The sequence below is a fragment of the Garra rufa genome, chromosome 6 (genome assembly GCF_049309525.1).
Source record: "Garra rufa chromosome 6, GarRuf1.0, whole genome shotgun sequence".
Lineage (NCBI taxonomy): Eukaryota > Metazoa > Chordata > Actinopteri > Cypriniformes > Cyprinidae > Garra > Garra rufa.
In genome coordinates, this window is record NC_133366.1 from 20,935,877 (window position 1) to 20,958,597 (window position 22,721).

A 22,721-nucleotide genomic window follows, 5' to 3' on the forward strand; every position below is an offset into this window, starting at 1 on the left:
AAAATGTATTTTAACAGTTATATTTAACATTCAATTTGGTCATCTAGAAGGTGGGACAAGAGAAAAAATGGCATTTAAGTGGGTACTAGAGACTTTTTTTATTATTATTAATGTTTAGGAGAAGAAAAATCTTCTAGTCTATATATATTTAGTTTCAGGACAAGTGTTTTTTACACAGTGACTAATTTTTTTGTATATTATACATAGATTATTTGAAATTTCATAGGTGGGACATGAAATGTCCTCCAATTCTGGAATGACCCTTATATCATTTTTTACCTTTGATACACAGCCACGTCCATCTGTCATGTGCATGAGTTTGGCATCAGTCACGTCACATGAGCACGCGCTCTGGCGTAGAATACGCAAAAGACGTAAGGGGAAATCAGTGAAAAGTCCCGGATGAGTTTGCGCAAACTAATGTAATATTTTAGCTTTAAATCGGTTTAAACAATCAGGATAAGCGCAAGTAATTACCATTTTGAATAGCCGCTATACCCACAATCTCTGTGCTCTGTGTAAACAATGAGTGTCGTATACATGCGACAGATCGCTTCCGGCGTTTGCGGATTCTACGACAGAGCGCGTGCTCATGTGACGTGACTGATGACAAACTCATGCACATTACAGATGGACGTGGCTGTGTATCAAAGGTAAAAAATGATATAAATACTGTTCAGTTTCTCACAAAAACCGATCGTTTCATGTCTTAGGACATCAATGTATCATCACGAGCCGCAGGGTGTGATTTGGATTTGTCTGTGCATGTTTCTGTTTACTTTTAAAGGTTTGGTGCCCATCCATGTCCATGATAAGGCTGGCAGACTGCACCGGTTTTCATTAAAAAATCTTCGTTTGTGTTTTTCTGAGGAAACAAAGTAACCTACATCTTGGATGCATTGGGGGTAAGCAGATAAACATCAAATTTTCATTTTTGGGTGAACTATCCCTTTAATAAGAATGTTGATCAGACCTGAGAGAGGTCTAACACGAGCACAGCAATGTGGGAAACCAACTTTCTCAGATAAATGGTAAGTTTCCTTTTGTTATTTAAATGACTAACGAAGACGCTGTATTTACATTGAGCATATTTGGATATCGGATAGGTCTACGGAATGAAAACAAACATTTAACTAATGACATAAAATGTTCCTTTTACTTGTCAATTAATTATGAAAACTGAACAGTATTAATGTATAATTAAGATCGTTACTCTTAAATTAATGCAGTCTTATGAAGTTTTCAGTGATAAGACTAGGCCTTAAGCAGGAGTTTCTCTACTTAGAAGGGAATCTCTCTCTCTCTCTCTCTCTCTCTCTCTCTCTCTCTCTCTCATTTTTGAGGAAGGGATTCTTTCTCAGCTGCAACAGTTATTGTCTTCAGGATTTCCTCTCTCCGGGGCTTTTCTTCCCGTTTACTTCCTTTCATGCAGTTACAGCAGTTTTATTCTTCCTTTAATTCGTAAAAGAACCGCCGTGTCAGAGTTTGCCCTCACAGTGTCTCAGGAGGCAGAAAGGCCTACACACCACCAAAATATCAGATATTTTGCTTAATCTGTGTCTTGATAGTATGGTCATCAGTTTTAGAGTTGTGACAGCAAGAATACTAGTTAAAGTAAAAGAAACTGCTGTTCTTGTGAAAGTGCTTGAATTTCATAGCAAACTCTTCTAAACGTTCTGCCATGTGTATTAAATGAACATAGTTGATGAACTGATTATACAAGCATAGGTGAACTGAGCACTTGAATGAAGGGACAAAATTAAAGTTTTTATAGTTTCTCATTATTTATGTTGGGTGCTTTTCGTGAGGCTATGGAGGTAATAATATTGTAAATAATGTTCAATTTCTTTACACAGACTGATTGTTTCACTTCATAAGACCTCAATATACCTTCAGGAGCCACAGGTATTAAAGGATTAGTTCACTTCCAGAATAAAAATTTCCTGACAGTTTACTCTCCCCCATGTCATCCAAGATGTTCATGTCTTTCTTTCTTCAGTCAAAAAGAAATTGCGGTTTTTGAAGAGGACAATTCCATATAGTGGACTACAGTGGTGCCCAATGGGTTGAAGGTCCAAATTGCAGTTTCAATGCAGCTTCAAAGGGCTCTACACGATCCCATTCAAGGAATAAGGGTCTTGTTTAGCGAAACAATTGGTCATTTTCTAAAAAAAAATGTAAATTTATATACTTTTAACCACAAATGCACATCTTGCACTAGCTCTGCGATGCACATGTGAAGAGTCATGTGCTGTTATTTCTTTGTCTGTGTAATCCGGTTTAAAAATGTAGCCTAGGGCGAAAAACACTTTTTCTCCTCCAACTTCGAAATCATCCAACATTGTTTTTAATGGGCGTTTGACTTTCTTTGCACGTTCATTTGTAAACACTGGGTTGGTATTTCTGCCTATGTCGCATGTGCATGATTATGTAATGTGTGAGGTCGTGTTACTACAAGATGAGCATTTGTGGTTAAAAACGACATTTAATTTTTTTTTTTTAAATGACCAAACGTTTCATTAGATAAGACCCTTATTGCTTGGCTGGGATCGTGTAGAGTCCTTTAAAGCTGCATTGAAACTACAGTTTGGACTATCAACCCATTGGTCACCATTGAAGTCCTGGAATGTTTTCTTTAAAAACCTTAATTTCTTTTCGACTGAAGAAAGAAAGACATGAACTTCTTTGATGACATGAGGGTGAGTAAATTATATAATTACCTGATAATAATTTCCTCACCCCCATGTCATCCAAGATGTTAACATCTTTCTTTCTTCAGACGAAAAGAAATTAAGGTTGTTAAGGAAACCATTCCAGCATCAGTGGTGCACAACAGATTAAAGCTGCAAAGTGCAGTTTCAATGCAGCTTCAGAGGGCTCTACATGATCCCAGCCGAGGAATTAGGGTTTTATCTAGCAAAACGATTGGTCATTTTCTAAAAAAAAAAAAAAAAAGATATACTTTTTAACCACAAATGGTGTCTTCCATTAGCTCTGCAATGCACATCTTCACGCACTGCATAATCACGTTCATAAGTCACGCTCAGTTAATTTTTCGACTGTGTAATTTGGTTCAAAAAGGTAGGGTTGGGCAAAAAACATCTAATTTTCACATACTACTTCAAAATCATCTGGCATCGTTTTTTTTATTACCTTTTTTTGTAATGGGCATTTGATTTTCTTTGCACGTTCACTTTGTAAACACTGGGTCGGTACTTCTGCCTACTTCACACGTGTTTTTACGTAATGCTTGAGGTCAAACTAGTGCAAGACAAGCATTTGTGGTTAAAAAGTATATACATTTAAATTTATTTTTAGAAAATGACAGATTGTTTCACTATATTAGACCCTTATTTCTCGGCTGGGATTGTTTAGAGCCCTTTGAAGCTGCACTGAAACTGCAATTTGGACCATTAAAGTCCACTAAATGGAGAAAGATCCTGGAATGTTTTCCTCAAAAACCTTAGTTTCTTTTCAACTGAAGAAAGAAAGACATGAGTAAATGGGTGAGTAAATTATCAGAATTATCACAACTAATCCTTTAAGTTTGTGTTGCCTGAAATGCTTTTCTTGACTCTCAAAATGACGGTAGCCATTGACTTGCATTTTATGAATCACCAAGCACTATGGTTTCAGCTAAAAATCTTCACTCTTCTGCTGAAGAAAAAAAGTCACCTTCATCTTAGATGGCCTGAGCATGAGTAAATGTACCTATATTTTTGTTTATTTTGGGGGGTGACCTATCCCTTTAGGTAATTGTGGCCCTTATGAGGGGTGAAGCCCCCTAGTGGGCCACGCAGAACCACTGCGTTTGTTGAGAAATTTGTGTTTTAGGACCCTGAGGAGGAGCAGCTCTTGTCCTCTCCTCCGTGGCTTTCATGTAGGTGTGTGGTGAGTGTTGGCCTGATTGACTGCCAGTGGAGGGATGAAGAGAACAGCGGACGGTCACGCGTGTCCAGCATGCGCACATACAGCTCTGCGCGTCTCATCTCATCATGACCGGGTCTCACCTCGACTATAGCGTCTGTCCTTGAATTGTACAGTTCTTGGATTTGTGGACTACTGGGACTTTCACGACCTTCTATTTCTCGTAATATTGGTTTTAACAACTTCTCTGTTTGGCTGTATAAAAAGTTGAAGAGAACAGGTTTTGGTCTTTTGTTTGACAGATTTCTGACAGAGGATGCGTGTCATTTATTGAAAGTCCCAGGAAGGAAGAAATAACACGAACAGCAACCAGCACAAGAAACAAGCTAATTTATTTAAGGACCAGCGCTTTAACTTCAAGGAAACAAACATGTCTAGCAGGAGCATCGAGTGGGAGCATTTCGAGGAGCGGGAGAAGAGTCACCGGTCCCCGCGGGGCAGTGGCGGTTCTCATTCCGGCTCGCGGGGTAACGGGCTCGTTCCCAGTCCCGCTCACAGTGCGCACTGTAGTTTTTACCGCACACGCACACTGCAGTCACTCACCTCCGAGAAGAAAGCGAAAAAAGTTCGCTTCTATCGGAACGGTGATAAGTACTTTAAGGGCTTGGTGTACGCGGTGTCCAGTGACCGCTTCAGATCTTTCGACGCGCTGCTGATGGAGCTCACCCGCTCCCTTTCGGACAATGTGAATTTACCGCAAGGAGTCCGGAGCATCTATGCTATGGAAGGGGGGAAGAAAATCACCAGCCTGGATGAGTTACTAGAAGGTGAGGTTGAAGATTGTACAGGTGCACAGGTCTGGATAGACGCAACAGACACTTCAAATTATTTTCCCCATGTGACATCCAAAGCATCACTGTTATTAGCCTATCACACTTAAGTCATTGTAAGGATGCATTGTTTGCGATGTTGCAACATGGCATTATAGGTAACTTTTCCTAGTCTCTCACACACATAAACAATGGATGTTCAATTTACACTGCAATTTTAATACTTTATTGGCATGGCATTCTTTAAAAATCAAATTGATCAATAAATGTGCATGTAATATAATAATAATAATAACAATAATAATAATATAGTGTGTCTACTCACTGTATTTGTGAATAAATCTATGTCTGATTTTGAGAGTTAACTTTAAACATTACATGCCATGCATAATAAACAGGATAGCAACAATCAACATTGTTTTAACTAAGATCATTGTATGTTTATTTAACTATCAGCCGATGGAATGGTATATTAAAGGGATAGTTCACCCAAAAATTACACCATGATTTACTAACCCTCAAGCCATCCTAGATGTATATGACTTTCATCTTTCAGACAAATATAATCAGAGTTAAATTAAAAAAAAAAAATGTCTTGACTCTTCCAAGCTTTATAATGGCAGTGAATGGGTGTTGGGTTTTTATAGTCCAATAGAGTGCATCCATCATAAAAAAGTGCTCCACGTGGCTCCAGGGGCTTAAAGGGATGGTTCGGAGTAGAATTGACTTCATTGCTATGCACTCCGAAGCCCATCTAAATACCCCATCCGAAGTTTTTTTTACCTTAGTCGAACATTTATGGAGATATTAGAGTTTTTCGAATTGCTTGTTACAGGAGTGAATGGTACATGTGATGTATCTCATAAATTGCACCACTAAACGTGCAAGTAATCTTACCAAACTTGTACAGTAGTGTAAATAGGTTATGTACTCACAAAACGCTGCATCAGAACATTTGTAAGTCCACCATGAGTGTTTTAAAAACACGTTTTACCCGAGAACTACTAGTCTCAGAAACTACAAGTCGACGTCACTTCCCTGGTTTGAAAAAAGCACGTAAAAGTCCTCCTACTACATCTGTGTGCATGTCAACTTGTAGGAGGACTTTTACGTGCTTTTTTCAAACCAGGGAAGTGACGTCGACGTGTCGCCATTTGTAGTTTTTGAGACTAGTAGGGATCGGCTAAAATGTGTTTTTAAAACACTCATGGTGGACTTACAAATGTTCCGATGCAGAGTTTTGTGAGTACATAACCTATTTACACTACTGTACAAGTTTGGTAAGATTACTTGCACGTTTAGTGGTGCAATTTACGAGATACATCACATGTACCATTCACTCCTGTAACAAGCAATTCGAAAAACTCTAATATCTCCATAAATGTTTGACTAAGGTAAAAAAAACTTCGGATGGGGTATTTACATGGGCTTCGGAGTGCATAGCAATGAAGTCAATTCTACTCCGAACCATCCCTTTAATAAAGGCCTTCTGAAGCAAATCGATGCATTTTTGTGAGAAAAATATCTGTTTAAAACTTTATAAACCATAATCTCTAGCATCCACTAACTGTCGTACACATGTTGACTTTGGATATAGGCATACCGTGAATTCAGGTGAGAATATGCTAGTCTCGTTTTGTTTACTACAAAGGAAAACCAGTCTCTTCTGACATTTTTCTTTACAAATCCTCTTTTTCTGATTGCTGTTTTGTTTTGCTCTCTCCACTGCACGTTGGCGATTGTCAGTTCCATGTTCGTCACCGCGTTCACCTACGTCATCCGCTGGAACGCCACGGTCTCATGAACATGCATATCCAAGCCATAATTTGTGTTCAGCCATACTCACTGTTAAACTTAAAATATATTTTCAAACATTCATCTATATGCTTGATCTGGACTCAAACATTTCTGAGGTTATAAACATCAAATATAAGTGACATTAAAGTATTTATGTAACCGTTTGTAAGAGCATTAGATCTGTAAAGATCAAGGGTAAGCTATTTAGATATAGAATTTGATTTAAAGGCATAGTTTACCCCAAAATGAAAAATTACCCTATGATTTACTCACCCTCAAGTTATCTTAAGTGTATATGACTTTCTTCTTTCAGAAGAATATAATCAGAGTTATATAAAAACAATGTCCTGGCTCTTTCAACTTTTGCAGAGAATCGGGTTTAAGATAAAGTTGGATGTATGAAGTCCAACAAAAGTACATAAATCCATAAAAAAAAGTACTCCACGTGACTGTGCATGGGTTAATAAAGCCAAAGAATCAAGTTTTGTTTACAGCTAAGGAAAACAAGTCTCTTCTTGGCTTAGATCGAAAGAACGCCACGGTCTCATAAACATGTGTACAACAGTTAGCAGAAACTTGAGATTTCAGTTTAAAAAGTTTTAAATATGGATATTTCTCTTACAAAAATGCATTGATTTGCTTCAGAAGGCCTTTATTAAGCCCCTGGAGCCATGTGGAGCACTTTTTATGACGGATGGATGCACTTTAAGATCTCAACACCCATTCACTGCCATTATAAAGCATGGAAGAGCCAGGACATTTTTTAATTTAACTCTGATTGTATTTGTCTGAAAGAAGAAAGTCATATGCATGTAGGATGGCTTGAGTGTAAGTATTCATGGTCTAAGTTTTATTTTTGGGTGAACTATCCCTTTAAGACACAGTAAGTCTCAAGTCATCTAAGGCCACAGTCATTACCAAGGCCTATTGCTTCCTTGAATGTACTTTAAAATAGACATGGTACAGGATATTAAATGGATAGTTTACCCAAGAATAAAATTGTGTTATCATTTGTTCACCCTCTTGTCAAGCCATTAACAGAATGCAAACAAATATATTTTATTTGTCAGTATAATGAAAGACAGTGGGGTCAGGTCCCAATTTATGGACAAAAGGTCATAAAAGGTCATAAATATCTAAAAAAAAAAAACCTCTGTCTTCCATAGAAGAAACCATTATGTTAATAACGTTCTCTTCTAATCTATTTTTTTAATATATATGCATGGTCATGTTAGATTATGTAGACTTGACTGTCATAAAAAGCAACCCAAATTTCCAGGCCTTGTTGTTATTGCTCTGTAGTATTTCCACAATAAACTGAATGCAGAATTCATTGCATAATTAAAGAATTGAATGTGGTGAATCATGTTAATCTAAACACACAATTCGATTTGTGTGAGTATATATTTGACTAAATTAGTTTGCAGGCACAAGTGCAGCTGCTTTGGTCCAGCATGTGAGATTGTGACGCAGAATGTGGCTCTGTGTTTGTTCAATGATGCAATTGTACAAGTGCTTTGCACTTGAAGTGCCGAGCTCAGCATCTCTTCACGCTGACTGAGGTTTGGCTTAGTTCTCTTTTGTGTTACAAATCTGTGTGAAGTCTTACAAGCACATGATCAAAGCTATAAATGCTATTTGCCAGCAATAGGCAACTATGTTGGAGTGTTCGTAGCTAGCTACCGTAATACTGCTTATTGTGCTGGCCCACCAGACTTTGTTAAATGATGTGTACTTTAGGGTCCCATCTGGACATCAAGACAGAACTGGTTACGAGAGGGTGATGGAGGGTTTATAACCCCCAGTGGTTGTTCCAGTCCACACCTGAGTCCAATTTGAATAATATCAGTATTACTATATTTCTGTCTTCCAACTCACGTTATGTCAAGTAGCTGCCATCTGATTTTGGGTCAGTTTTTCATCAGTAATAGTGACCCCATCTGGAGTCTACTTGATTAATTAGCCTTTTGTTAATTTCCCAGCTTAATAAAGCCCAGTGCCTTGGGAGTCTCTCCCTCTGGTTTCTGAGGCAAACTGAGTGAAATTGAGATTTTATGATCCAGTGGCGGTAACAATGGCATTTATGTTGTGGATGAATGGTTGTAGTTCTGGGTCAGTGGTGGAACTAAACATTGGCTATATTCTTGAAGATTTATGAGTATCAATTGTTAGTTATTTGCATGCATGAATTTCCATTGCTTGGTGTTTTGTGTTCATTAGGTCTTAATTTTGTCTTATTGTTTTCATTTGGATTGCACACTAAACATGAAATGTTTTAAATGCATCACAAACCATGATTATATCACACATCTCTTCATACTCTCATGTGAATAAACAAATGTTTCATTCACACTAGGTGAGTCATGTGTTCTCAGTTTCCTCTCTTGGCTACTAAGATGAGAAATATATAAGATTTTACATCTCTGTTTGAAGCCCACTAGATTCACCAGGGGATGTAGACTTTGCTGTTCAGATTTAGATGACATTCAGATCTCTTTTCTGAGTAGATAGTGCTAATGCAATAAATCTTAAATAGTATGCATATCCAAGCCATAATTTGTGTTCAGCCATACTCATTGTTAAACTTAAAATATATTTTCAAACATTCATCTATATGCTTGATCTGGACTCAAACATTTCTGAGGTTATAAACATCAACTATAAGTGACATTAAAGTATTTATGTAACCGTTTGTAAGAGCATTAGATCTGTAAAGATCAAGGGTGAGCTATCTAGATATAAAATTTGATTTAAAGGCATAGTTTACCCCAAAATGAAAAATTACCCTATGATTTACTCACCCTCATTATTTACTCACTTAGTTATCCTAAGTGTATATGACTTTCTTCTTTCAGAAGAATACAATCAGAGTTATTTAAAAACAATGTCCTGGCTCTTTCAACTTTTGCAGTGAATGGGGTTTAAAGGAACCGTATGTAAGAAATTTATGTCAGTTAATCATAAAATGGCCCTGACATGTCACTAGACATTAAGAAATCATGTTCATTTCAAATACTTATATCACTGACAACAGTGGTCCGGCCAGGATATTGTCATTTAAAAGTGAGAGTTGCAGCCCACAACTGATGTTATTGTTGTCATTTTGTGTTTTGGTCTGAGGCGCCACCCTCCAGCTATCTACCAATCACGAAGTCAGTAAAGTTTCGTGATCTGGGTTGCCAGCTCTGTTACAGCTGCGGCTATACGAACGTGTCGGATAAAACATGTATAACGTTACGAAACGTAAAAGACCTCGTTATGAATCCGAAATACGTCGTGACAAAGTCCGAAATAAAAAAAGGATTTGTATAGGATATGCCTTTGAAAGATGGAGACGGCTGAAAACGGAGAAGAATTTGAAGATAGACGCCATCGTTGGTAATTTTCTCCTGGACAAGTAAGATTCATCTATGCTTGGCTAACTTTGCTTCCGTACACAGTGGATTTCCGTGGCCGTGCAAAATGCGTTCATAAAAAGCTTTATATCGCACCACTAGCAGGGTATGAAAACCATAGATATATATATGTAGATGCCTCATTAGCGACTGTTTCTATGGGCCGTTATACGTAAGCCATCCGCCATTTCACTGCGGTCTACTTGACGTCATTCGCCCATAGATCTCATAGTAATCACTGAAAATTCTAAAAGCCACAGTCCTGCCGTTGGTCGTTGGTCTGCTAACCTACAGTATGGTGAATGACGTCAAGTGGACCGTTCCAATATGGCGGACGCATCTACGTGCTTGGAGCGGTCCAATGCGGTATCTATGTATATATATCTATGATGAAAACAACCTATGTTCCGACTGAAATGTGGTATTACAGTACATCTTTACGAAATATTTGGCTAATCGCCATCTGTAAATTTTTGCGATACAGAATTACTTCGCAAAACATCTCTCGTGAAGCATAAACATAATTAACAGAAGAAAAACAAATTTCTGTGTAGGACTCGTCACTTGCCATTGGAAGCTCCTTGTAGCAGCCTACTCCTGCAACTTAGCTGGCAACCTCGAGTCAGGGGGGAGCGGGAGGGGATACACCGTTCTACAGTATTTTGAAAGTGATTGCAGTACCAGTTTTGGCCGCAATCCTACATACGGTTCCTTTAAGATAAAGTTGGATGTATGAGGTCCAACAAAAGTACATAAATCCGTAAAAAAAAGTACTCCACGTGACTGTGCATGGGTTAATAAAGCCAAAGATACAAGTTTTGTTTACAGCTAAGGAAAACAAGTCTCTTCTTGCCTTAGATCGAAATCCTTCAACATGTTTCTTTAAAAATCCTTATTTCGCACTTCTAATTCCAACCTGATCTCATGATGAAAAACGTAGTTACAAACATGCCATTTTAGCTTGTTAGTTGGTCGAACCAACTATTAAGTCGGCTATGGAAGTTGTGATATTTAAATATGGATATTTTTCTTACAAAAATGCATCAACTAAGCTTCAGTTAACCCCCTGGAGCAGTGTGGAGCACTTCTTATTAATTATACATTTTTACTGGAATTCATCCATCCAACTTTATCTTAAACCCCATTCACTGCCATTATAAAGCTTGGAAGAGCCAACACTTTTTTTTTTCTTTTTTTTAAATAACTCCAATTGTATTCATCTAAAGAAAGTCATAAACACTTTGTATGGTGTGAGGTTGAGTAAATCATAGGGTTATTTTAATTTTTGGGTGAACTATACCTTTAAATTGCTCTCCAGAAACACAGCTCTGAACTTGAAGAGAAGCACTTCAAACATATCTGTATATATTTTCTACATTCCTCAAGACTCTGCTCTAGTTCAGAGTGTTTATGTGAGTGAGTGTCTACCTCACCTTAAAGGTCATCATGAGGGGTGTAAAGTGAAACTTGGCATACAAATCCAGCTGAATGATCACATTTTCAACTCCTGATGTCATCTTGACCCCTCGACCTTAACAAGAGAATCACTTTACCACCATAAAGCTTTTGTCTGCTCAGCAAACATTAAGCAAAATCACATGAGCATATGTGTTACACTGAATATCTTGGCAATTCAAAGCAGAGGAACAGAGCTAACTAATTCCAAGACTTTTGAATAGCATCACACAAATCACACAAATTCATTTTGATTTTTAAATTAATGTAATCTATTGCTATCATGCTTCTGATAGATGTGTTTCCTGCTAATTCATCAGAAGCCGTAACTGATGTAAATGTGACATTTAGATGTTTTCTCTGAGGTAGGAGGAAGCAGGAAGGGATGTTTGGTTTTGAGGGTTGTTTGTCTTCTTTTGATACACTAGCATGTCTTTTGTCCTGACAGCACTGCGCTCCTTAAGATGACAAAGCTCCATTTTCAGACCAGCTGCCTCTGCTGTTGTGCCAAGATGTGCCATCATCACATATATACAACAAGCCTGGCCTTTATGCTGTCATGCACACTTTCATGGGCTTTGAGTATTAAACACAATGTCTGTCAGACAAGCCGATGTTTAGTTACGTAAACAATGAACTCCATGAGGAGAAATGTATGCAATTTTCTTGGGGAAATAATGTTTCATGCTTGTAGTATGCATTTATAAGGTTTTTTGGTTTGTAAAGTGTAGTTGTGGAAATGAGAGTGCATATTTGCTAACAGTTACATTAGAATTCCTGCAAAAAGGAAAGAACTTTGGCCTGGACTTTGTCCAAAACCACAGCTGAAAAGTGTAGAGAGACAGAGCTGGGGTCACAGATGGGTTACTTGTGTTTTTATTCAACCCAGCCCCTTTGCAGTCTCTGGTTATCTTAGATGTACAGTCGTGGCCAAAAGTTTTGAGAATGACACAAATATTAGTTTTCACAAAGTTTGCTGCTAAACTGCTTTTAGATCTTTGTTTCAGTTGTTTCTGTGATGTACTGAAATATAATTACAAGCACTTCATACGTTTCAAAGGCTTTTATCGACAATTACATGACATTTATGCAAAGAGTCAGTATTTGCAGTGTTGGCCCTTCTTTTTCAGGACCTCTCAATTCGACTGGGCATGCTCTCAATCAACTTCTGGGCCAAATCCTGACTGATAGCAACCCATTCTTTCATAATCACTTCTTGGAGTTTGTCAGAATTAGTGGGTTTTTGTTTGTCCACCCGCCTCTTGAGGATTGACCACAAGTTCTCAATGGGATTAAGATCTGGGGATTTTCCAGGCCATGGACCCAAAATTTCAATGTTTTGGTCCCCGAGCCACTTAGTTATCACTTTTGCCTTATGGCACGGTGCTCCATCGTGCTGGAAAATGCATTGTTCTTCACCAAACTGTTGTTGGATTGCTGGAAGAAGTTGCTGTTGGAGGGTGTTTTGGTACCATTCTTTATTCATGGCTGTGTTTTTGGGCAAAATTGTGAGTGAGCCCACTCCCTTGGATGAGAAGCAACCCCACACATGAATGGTCTCAGGATGCTTTACTGTTGGCATGACACAGGACTGATGGTAGCGCTCACCTTTTCTTCTCCGGACAAGCCTTTTTCCAGATGCCCCAAACAATCGGAAAGAGGCTTCATCGGAGAATATGACTTTGCCCCAGTCCTCAGCAGTCCATTCGCCATACTTTTTGCAGAAGATCAATCTGTCCCTGATGTTTTTTTTGGAGAGAAGTGGCTTCTTTGCTGCCCTTCTTGACACCAGGCCATCTTCCAAAAGTCTTGGCCTCACTGTGCGTGCAGATGCGCTCACACCTGCCTGCTGCCATTCCTGAGCAAGCTCTGCACTGGTGGCACTCCGATCCCGCAGCTGAATCCTCTTTAAGAGGCGATCCTGGCGCTTGCTGGACTTTCTTGGATGCCCTGAAGCCTTCTTAACAAGAATTGAACCTCTTTTCTTGAAGTTCTTGATGATCCTATAAATTGTTGATTTAGGTGCAATCTTAGTAGCCACAATATCCTTGCCTGTGAAGCCATTTTTATGCAACGCAATGATGGCTGCACTCGTTTCTTTGCAGGTCACCATGGTTAACAATGGAAGAACAATGATTTCAAGCATCACCCTCCTTTTAACATATCAAGTCTGCCATTCTAACCCAATCAGCCTGACATAATGATCTCCAGCCTTGTGCTCGTCAACATTCTTACCTGAGTTAACAAGACGATTACTAAAATGATCTCAGCAGGTCCTTTAATGACAGAAATGAAATGCAGTGGCATTTTTCGGGATTAAGTTAATTTTCATGGCAAAGAAGGACTATGCAATTCATCTGATCACTCTTCATAACATTCTGGAGTATATGCAAATTGCTATTATAAAAACTTAAGCAGCAACTTTTCCAATTTCCAATATTTATGTAATTCTCAAAACTTTTGGCCACGACTGTACATTTAAAAGAGTAGTTCACTTCCAGAACACAAATTTACAGATAGTGTACTCACTCCCTTGTCATCCAAGATGTTCACGTCTTTCTTTCCTCAGTCATAAAAAAAATATATGTTTTTTGAGGAAAGCATTTCAGGATTTCTCTCTATGTTATGGACTTCTATGTTTGTCTTGTCTAGCTTAGCAAAGTTGGAGGAGAAAATGAGTTGGGAGTTTTTCAACATAACCTGACTGTCATGAACCGGAATACACAGCGTTCACGCAGAGCTAGACAAAACAAGCATTTGACGTTAAAAAGTATATAAATAGGTTTTTTTTTTTAGATAATAACCAGTTGTTTCGCTAGATAAGACCCTTTTTCCTTGGCTGGGACGATTTAGAGACCTTTTTAAACTGCATTTAAACTGCATTTTGGAAGTTAAACTTAGGAGCACCATAGAAGTCCATTACATTGAGAGAAATGTCTTTATGACTGAAGAAAGAAAGACATGAACATCTTAGATGACAAGGGGGTGAGTACATTATATGTAAATTTTTGTTCTCCTTTAATGGCAGTGTATTATTGTATTTACTTTTTAATGTGACACTGAAGTGTTTCATAAGGGAAGCATGTTTCCTTCATATCTTTATTTCTCACAGTTGTGGTTCTTATATTTCAAAATTGTCTTTATATCTCAACTGCAACTTTATGTCACTGTTTGACTTTTAAGTCATTTTAAGATCCATCCACAATTACCTGTTTTATTTTCTGTTTTAACTGCACAAATTGGCTTTTTAGAACTTTTAGTCAACATTTATTCATCACAGTATTTACATTTAAACTCTTTAGTCACTATTTAAAGGGGACATTTGATGCCCAATTTCCACAAGTCTTCATGAAATATATGCAGCATACTTCGGTTAAAATTCCTCAAAGGTTGTGTGAAAGTGAATTTTGCATCTGATGTCCCCTTTTATAAAGTTTAAGTAGTCCATATTTATCACAGTATTTCAATGTCTACTTAAATAAATTAATGAGTAAAGTAGCACTTTATTCATAGCTGAAGATCTACAGTGCCTTGCAAAAGTATTCATACCCCTTCATTTTTTTCACATTTTGTTTTGTTGCAGCATTATGTTAAACTGCTTTAAATTACTTTTTTTCCACATCAATCTACAGGGGTTGGACAAAAAAACTGAAACACCTGGTTTTAGACCACAGTTAGTATGGTGTTGGGCCTCCTTTTTTTGGCCAATAGAGCATTTCGTCTTTGGAATTGTCATATACAAGTCCTGCACAGTTGCCAAAGGCATTTTGAGCCATTCTCCTCTTGCAGATCAGGGGTCAGGTCACTACATGATACTGGTGTAGGAAAATGTTATCTGACTCGCTCCTCCAAAACACCCCAAAGTGGCACAATAATATTCAGATCTGGTGACTATGCATGCCATGGGAGATGTCCAACTTCACTTTTCTTGTTCATAAGACCACTCTGTGGGGTTGGACAATGAAACTGAAACACTGGCCAATATAATGTTGGAGGTTTCATGGCTATATTTTTGCAGCCTGGTGGCCAATCTTCACTGACTGCACATTCCACCAGTAAGAACAGGTGTGAACGTTGACTATGTGCACCCAATGGTTCAGACATTGTACTCTGAAGGTGGTACCATGTATCAGGATGATAATGCACCAGTACACACAGCAAGACAGGTGACAGAGTGGTCTGATGAACAAGAAAAGTGAAGTTGGACATCTCCCATGGCATGCATAGTCACCAGATCTGAATATTATTGTGCCACTTTGGGGTGTTTTGGAGGAGCTAGTCAGATAACATTTTCCTACACCAGTATCATGTAGTGACCTGACCCCTGATCTGCAAGAGGAGAATGGCTCAAAATGCCTTTGGCAACTGTGCAGGACTTGTATATGACAATTCCAAAGACGAAATGCTCTATTGGCCAAAAAAAGGAGGCCCAACACCATACTAACTGTGGTCTAAAACCAGGTGTTTCAGTTTTTTTGTCCAACCCCTGTACATCTCATACACCATAATGACAAAGCACAAAACAAGTTTGTAACAACTTTGCAAATTTATTAGAAATAAAAAACTGAAAAGATCCCATTGCATAAGTATTCATACCCTTTTCTGGGACACTCAAAATTTAGCTCAGGAGCATTCATATTGCTTCTAGATGTTACTACACTTCGAGTGGAGTTAAACTGTGGTAAATTCATTTGAATGAGTATGATTTAGAAAGGCACACACCTCTCAGAAAGGGTCTAACAGCTGAAGATGCATATCAGAACAAAAAACAAATCCTGAGGTCAAGATAACTGCCTGTAGAGCTCAGAGACAGACTGGCGTTAAGGCAATGATCTAGGGAAGAGTTCAGAAAAAAAAAACTGCTGCATTGAAGGTTCACAGAAGCATGTAGCCTCCATTATCCATAATGGAAGACAAATGGAACAACTAGGACTCTGGAAAATGTCTGCCAGCCTCCATCCAAGCTGACAGAGCTTGAGAGGTGAAAAGGTGAGGCAAAGAATGGCAGACAATTGCCAAATGCAGATGTGCAAAGCTTGTCACATCATACCCAAAAAGCAAATCTGGTTTTTGCTTTGTCATTATTATGGTGTATGGAGTGTAAATTGATGTGGGGAAAAACTAATTTAAAGCAGTTTAACATAATGCTGCAACAAAACAAAATGTGAAAAAAATGAAGCGGTATGAATACTTTTGCAAGGCACTGTGTATCTGCATTTTGAAGTATTTTGAACAAAACTCCATTCATCTTATTCTCCTCTTCGCTCTTGGCAGGTGAAAGCTATGTGTGTGCTTCCAATGAACCCTTCCGTAAAGTGGACTACACTAAGAACGTCAATCCCAACTGGTCAGTTAACGTGAAGACAGGCACATCCCGCTCGATGCCATCTCTCACCACCTCAAAGAACGAGCTGAGAGAACGAGAGAGCAAAGACTTCATCAAACCCAAGTTGGTGACGGTCATCAGAAGTGGCGTCAAACCCCGTAAAGCCGTCCGGATCCTCTTGAATAAGAAGACGGCGCATTCCTTTGATCAGGTGCTCACGGACATCACTGATGCCATTAAACTGGATTCTGGCGCTGTGAAAAGACTCTATACTCTGGAGGGCAAACAAGTAAGTGATGGATCTAAAAAGCATTTAATAAAATGATTAAAATTAAGATATTAGCTAAAGCCTGAAGGGGGTTGAAATGGCCCATATGGTTTCAAACAAGGTCATTAATCTGAATTTTGTTGAGTGATTTATGCTCTGGCATTGTCTGGAAACCATAGCATAAGGCTATTACTTTTGCTCTGGCTTGGTATTATTACTACATCTTTACTTTGAAAAGCTATAACTTTTAATCCCTGTGCTGAAAACTCTACAAACTTTCACTCTATAAAAGGCTAACTGCATTTTTATGTTCTAGATGTATGGTTCAAAATGTCGGTAAAAGTTAAAGACTGAATTTCACATGACAGTCTTTTTCCTCATAGGGGAAAAAATTGCCTCAAGCAACCATAATTTTAGCCATGAAATCCTCAGTTTTTGACATTTAGCTAATTTTAGTTAAAACTTCTAAAAATGATCTTTTCATGACCTGCTTATGCAACGAATCTGGGATTTTTCTTGTCTTCTCTGGAGATATATTGATTATATATCAGCAGATTACAGATTAATAGTTTTTTTTTATTCTAAAAGTTATCAGTCCTATTTATCAGCCCTAAGTACAAGCAAGTAAGGTCCATTTAATCTGGTTCTTGGTGGAAGCTTCCTATACTCACTGTATTTTTACTTGGATGCGCCAATAGTGCATTGTCCTGGAAAAAATGAGGCCACCCTTTAGTATTTTATCACCTTAAATAAATGTGAACGCTTCAGTGATGCTACCCTCAAGGGACTCTCAAATAATGATCTGAGCTGTTGTCGTATAGATAGTGCAGAATTATACATCAGGAGCTGGTAATGACCACCTGAACCCCTAATTCTGAACGTGCTTTAACCAGTTCAGACTGGAAATCCAGATGGGGCATGTCTTTAGTCACCTCTGTGGTTTATTAGGACACTAAAACAAGTCATTCTCTTTTCATTTATGTGGTTAAGTCAATTTACAGTTAATTCTAAGAAAAGCAAAGTGTCATGTAAATGATTGTGTTCGATTCTGTTGCAGCTTCACATCATTCATTGATATTTTTATTGGGGGGGTCGCAGGCACTGATATTAAGCATTTTTATGGTTATCGGCAGTGGTCATCTTCAAAACCAATTTGCTGATAAAATATTTTAAAAGCATTTAAAGAGTTTTTGTCAGAGACCTTGTTATTCTTCATTTTGACATTGATTTTCATTTTTACACCAGACATACAATCAAACCAAAATTCATTCCGACACATTATCAGTTTGTTCACTATAGTTTAGAAAATAGTAATAAAAAAATGACAAGAACTCAGAGTTAAACTGCATCAGAACAAATTCATCTTGATAATGTCAGATAACTTTGATAGTAAGGTATGTAATGGATTATAATCAACCAAAAATTCAACTGTTAGTATGACAATATTTACAAAACTATGAATACTTTGTTGACCAATTACCAAGCAATGCTTAATTTTGTTCAGTGTGTGGTATAAAAAGGTCAAATTCGCAATTAAAGAAAAAACGCTTAAAGGTTGTATCAGCGATTTCTAGCCTAAAACATAAAGTGTAAAATTCAGCTGATCTTTCATCGCGATCCGCTCGCTGCCTGCCCCATAAATTGTCTGTGAAAAAAACGCGTCTCTCTGGTCAGCCTAGGGTCCGAGATATGCCAAAAAAACAATCGGCGCTATCAACTATTCGGACCCTAGGCTGACCAGAGAGACGCGTTTTTTTCACAGACAATTTATGGGGCAGGCAGCGAGCGGATCGTGATGAAAGATCAGCTGAAATTTACACTTTATGTTTCAGGCTAGAAATCGCTAATACAACCTTTAAGCAAAACATGGTCAGGTCAAAGTCTCTGAATAATTTTTGGTCCCAAATTTGTATAAATTTTACTGGTAGTCCACTGTTTGAGGAAGTTTTGGGTATAATATGTCACAGTTTACTTTATTTTGCTATCCTCACTTACATAAATGAACTATAGTGTCCTGCACCCACTAGTAAAAATATCAAAAAAAATGGACAGGAACACACATTGTATTGGAATTGTTTGGTAAAGTATAATATAGAGGACTGGCAGAAACTACAATTGACCTTTGTATTCTGGTAATGACAGGGACACTGAGCATTCAGCCGTGGTATTCGAGACAGAGTGTGTCCCACTGTTACCTTTGCTTTTCATCTATACACATGCATTTCGTTTCCTGTCTGTGTGCTCCTCTGTGTTTGTTTACTCATCTTTTAAGCTTTGGAGACAATGTATCTTTTGTTACATTTTGGATTTTCAGCAAATGAAGAATACTTATTGTTTCTGTAGAACACAAAAGAAATTCTGAAGGCTCTTCATGCAGAAATCTTATGGTGGCAGCAGGGGAATTATCCCCTTCTGTTCTCTTCCAAAAAGCTAGGGTACATGCCTGGTGGGATGTGGATAGCTGACGCGTCCTGATGATGTCGTCAGGGATTCGGCACAGCAGTGGTGAATTGTATATAGAAAGCTTCTGGCTGCCTCTCGACCACCGTGAATCTCATTGGAATTTACTGAGAAAGCTCATTCGCATATTTGAAGGCTGCCCCGGCTTGATCTGCCTTAATTATGCAAAACTGCCTGCAAGAATTGCCTGACAAAGGTGAATTTAGAATGAATATGGTAATGTCCTAGGCTGGATTTATATGAGAAAGTGGCTGAAATAAGTCACTCACCTCATCCTCTTTTATTTCGGTGATCGTGCGACCTAATAACTAGAACCATCATGGAAGTCCTGCAGGGCTCTGTTTTTGACCCTTTTCGTTTTAATATTCACATGCTTTCTCTTAGTCAAATCTCGTCTCAGTTATTATTGCTATACTAAAAACATTCACAGTTATATTTTCACTGGTTCTGAGTAAGATCTTCCACTCTTACAGCTGAGGTCAAAAGTTTACATCCCCCTTTCAGAATCTCCAAAAGTTTAATTATTTCACCAAAATAAGACAGATCATGCAAAATGCATCTTATTGTTTATTTAGTACTAACCGGAATAAGATATTTCTCATAAAAGATGTTTACATATAGTCCACAAGAGAAAAAATGAAAATAAAAATGACCCTGTTCAAAAGTTTACATCCCCTTGATTCTTAATACTGTGTTCTTACATTAATGATCCACAACTGCCTGCTGTTCTTTAGAAAAATCTTTCAGGTCCCACAAATTCTTTGGTTTTTCATCATTTTTGTGTATTTGAACCCTTTCCAACAATGACTGTATGATTTTGAGATCCATCTTTTCACACTGAGGACAACTGAGGGACTCATATGCAATTATTACAGAAGGTTCAAACGCTCACTGATGCTCCAAAAGGAAACACAATGCATTAAGGGAAACATGTAACTATGTTCTATAGCCTCTGAAGAGCAGTACTAAATGAAAAAAAAAAAAAAAGATATTTAGGCAAAATAAGAAAAATGTACTCACATGTTCAAAAGTTTTCACCCTTGGCTCTTAATGCATGTTTTTTTTTTTTCTTCTGGAGCATCAGTGAGCGTTTGAACCTTCTGTAATAGTTGCATATGACTCCCTCAGTTGTCATTTAATGATTATTATTATCATCATATCTTAGAAAGTTTTGGAATGTCCAGAGTAGATTCATTTGTAGAAAACAAAGTCGTGAAATCGACTTTTAGCACAAAGTGCTTTACATTATTCATTGACTTTATATAGCTGAGATGGAGCAGCTAGAGACAGACAGTTTACCATTAATATATGTGGGCTCTAATGCTGTCTATGATTAGGAAGAGCATGTCATCTACCCTGCAGCATAGGGAATCCTGATGTCTGAGAGTGGCTCAGTGGGAGTAGCTTCTGGCACACACACAAATAGCATGGTTTGTCACTGATAAGCATTAAAAATGTATGATGGGATGGCACCCATGTCTTTAAGACATTTCTGGAAAATCCCTGTTATTGAGAAATTTTATGAATCTCAACAACCGCAACTGGGATTTCTAATCTTGGATTGCAAAATGAAGTCAAGATAAAACAAATTAAATATTCTTGTGTTTTAACAATTGGTTTTAAATATAGCAACTTTTAATGCCAGGTTATTTTGTTTTATTAGCATGTTTATCGTATTTTTATATATAATATATCTTATTTGTGTCTTGAATGGTTTAAAAGTAGTCATGGGACCCCAAAGTGTACTATATTTGTCCACCTTATTCTTCAATGTGGAAATAAGCTTATTCCTTACTTAAGCTTACTTCCGGTTCATTAGACAACAGACAATGCAGAATAAGACAATACATTAAAATAATATGGTAAGACACACCAATTTGCAGCATCAAGCAGCAAAACAAGCTGTTTTGTACAGCTAAAAATAGCTGGACGCGGATGAGACCGGAAGCCAGACCCATAAGATTTATAAATGGCTGTGCCTGCTCTTACGGGAAGAATAAGGTGGATAGAATGAATTGGTCCACTCTACTTATATAGAATAAATTGGTCAACATAAATTGGTCCACTCATGCATTTCTCTACAGTTTATTTTGTGTGCTCACCTCAGCGATCACGGTAATGAGGCTTTTGTACATAGCTCAGTGCTGCTGTACTCTTACTATGTGTCTTTTCTTAGCCTTATAGTAGGATTAACGTCTTTGATAAATCTCTTTACAACTGAGGAATGAGAAAAAGGTTGAGAAAGAAAAACATTAAAACATTCAGATTGGAGCTGCTGTTATATTTGCAGACACCAATGAACCAACAAGGTTTCAAGAAACATCCAACCAGATCCAAATGCAGTGCAAATCGGTCTGACTGACTTAGATGACTCTTGTCTTACATTTAAGCTGCATTAAATCTTATTGCTTTCATTGGATGAGTGTGTGTGTGTGTATAACTGTGTATGTATATGTAGATGCAAAAGAAACAGAATTCACTTCTGAACTGTTTACTTGTGAGCTTTTTTGGTTGGTTCAAGCAAGGCATCACTGCATGTCACATGTGATTACAGTTGGTACGCCCTCAGTAGGACTGTGAAGAGTTAGAGGCGGCATGTCCTCAATGCACAGCTGCGAACACACTAGATAAAAAGGACGTCCCCTGCTCAAGTGTATATAGTGTCACTAGACTGTTTCTGACAATATCGCTAGTGTGTTTTGAGAATTAGAACATTAGAGCCCAAGACCCTATTTTAGAGTCATGATAGCTGGGATTACTTTAAATAAATATAGATTATTTAAAAAGCATTAAAGTTTTCAAATCTTTAAATGTTTACTAAGATCTTTCTATTGCCTTTTGAAACCCATAATAATATTTAAAATATCAGTAAGCCTAATGTCACAGTTCTGTCAGTTTATGTCATTGGTTTCTCCCATTTGTCTTCCCCCGTTGATCTGTGTGATTTGGTTTTGCCCTCGTTTGCCCTGATCCCCGTCACCTGTGTTTAATTATTAGTTACCCTTTATAAGTCTGTTTGTATCTTGAGTTTATGTCGGTCTTTAATCGTTGTTGATGTTACGTGTGTGGATTCTCCTGCCTGTAAATCAAAGTATATATTAAAGGAACCGTATGTAAGAAATTTATGTCAGTTAATCATAAAATGGCCCTGACATGTCACTAGACATTAAGAAATCATGTTCATTTCAAATACTTATATCACTGACAACAGTGGTCCGGCCAGGATATTGTCATTTAAAAGTGAGAGTTGCAGCCCTCAACTGATGTTATTGTTGTCATTTTGTGTTTTGGTCTGAGGCGCCACCCTCCAGCTATCTACCAAT

General features: G+C 37.9%; 1 protein-coding gene across 5 annotated transcripts in view; it reads left to right on the forward strand.

The window, feature by feature from the left end:
* Positions 1-3,935: 3,935 nt before the first annotated feature.
* Positions 3,936-22,721, forward strand: part of dclk2a (doublecortin-like kinase 2a) — a 75,656-nt gene continuing 56,870 nt past the window's right edge. For all 5 annotated transcript variants that reach the window (XR_012355708.1, XM_073842073.1, XM_073842074.1 and 2 more), the window contains exons 1-2: positions 3,936-4,694; positions 16,619-16,959. Coding sequence is in view for 4 of the 5 variants with exons in the window: in XM_073842073.1 (XP_073698174.1) it covers positions 4,298-4,694; positions 16,619-16,959 (738 nt within the window). In the remaining variant the exon portion in view is untranslated. The remainder of the gene's footprint in view (positions 4,695-16,618; positions 16,960-22,721) is intronic.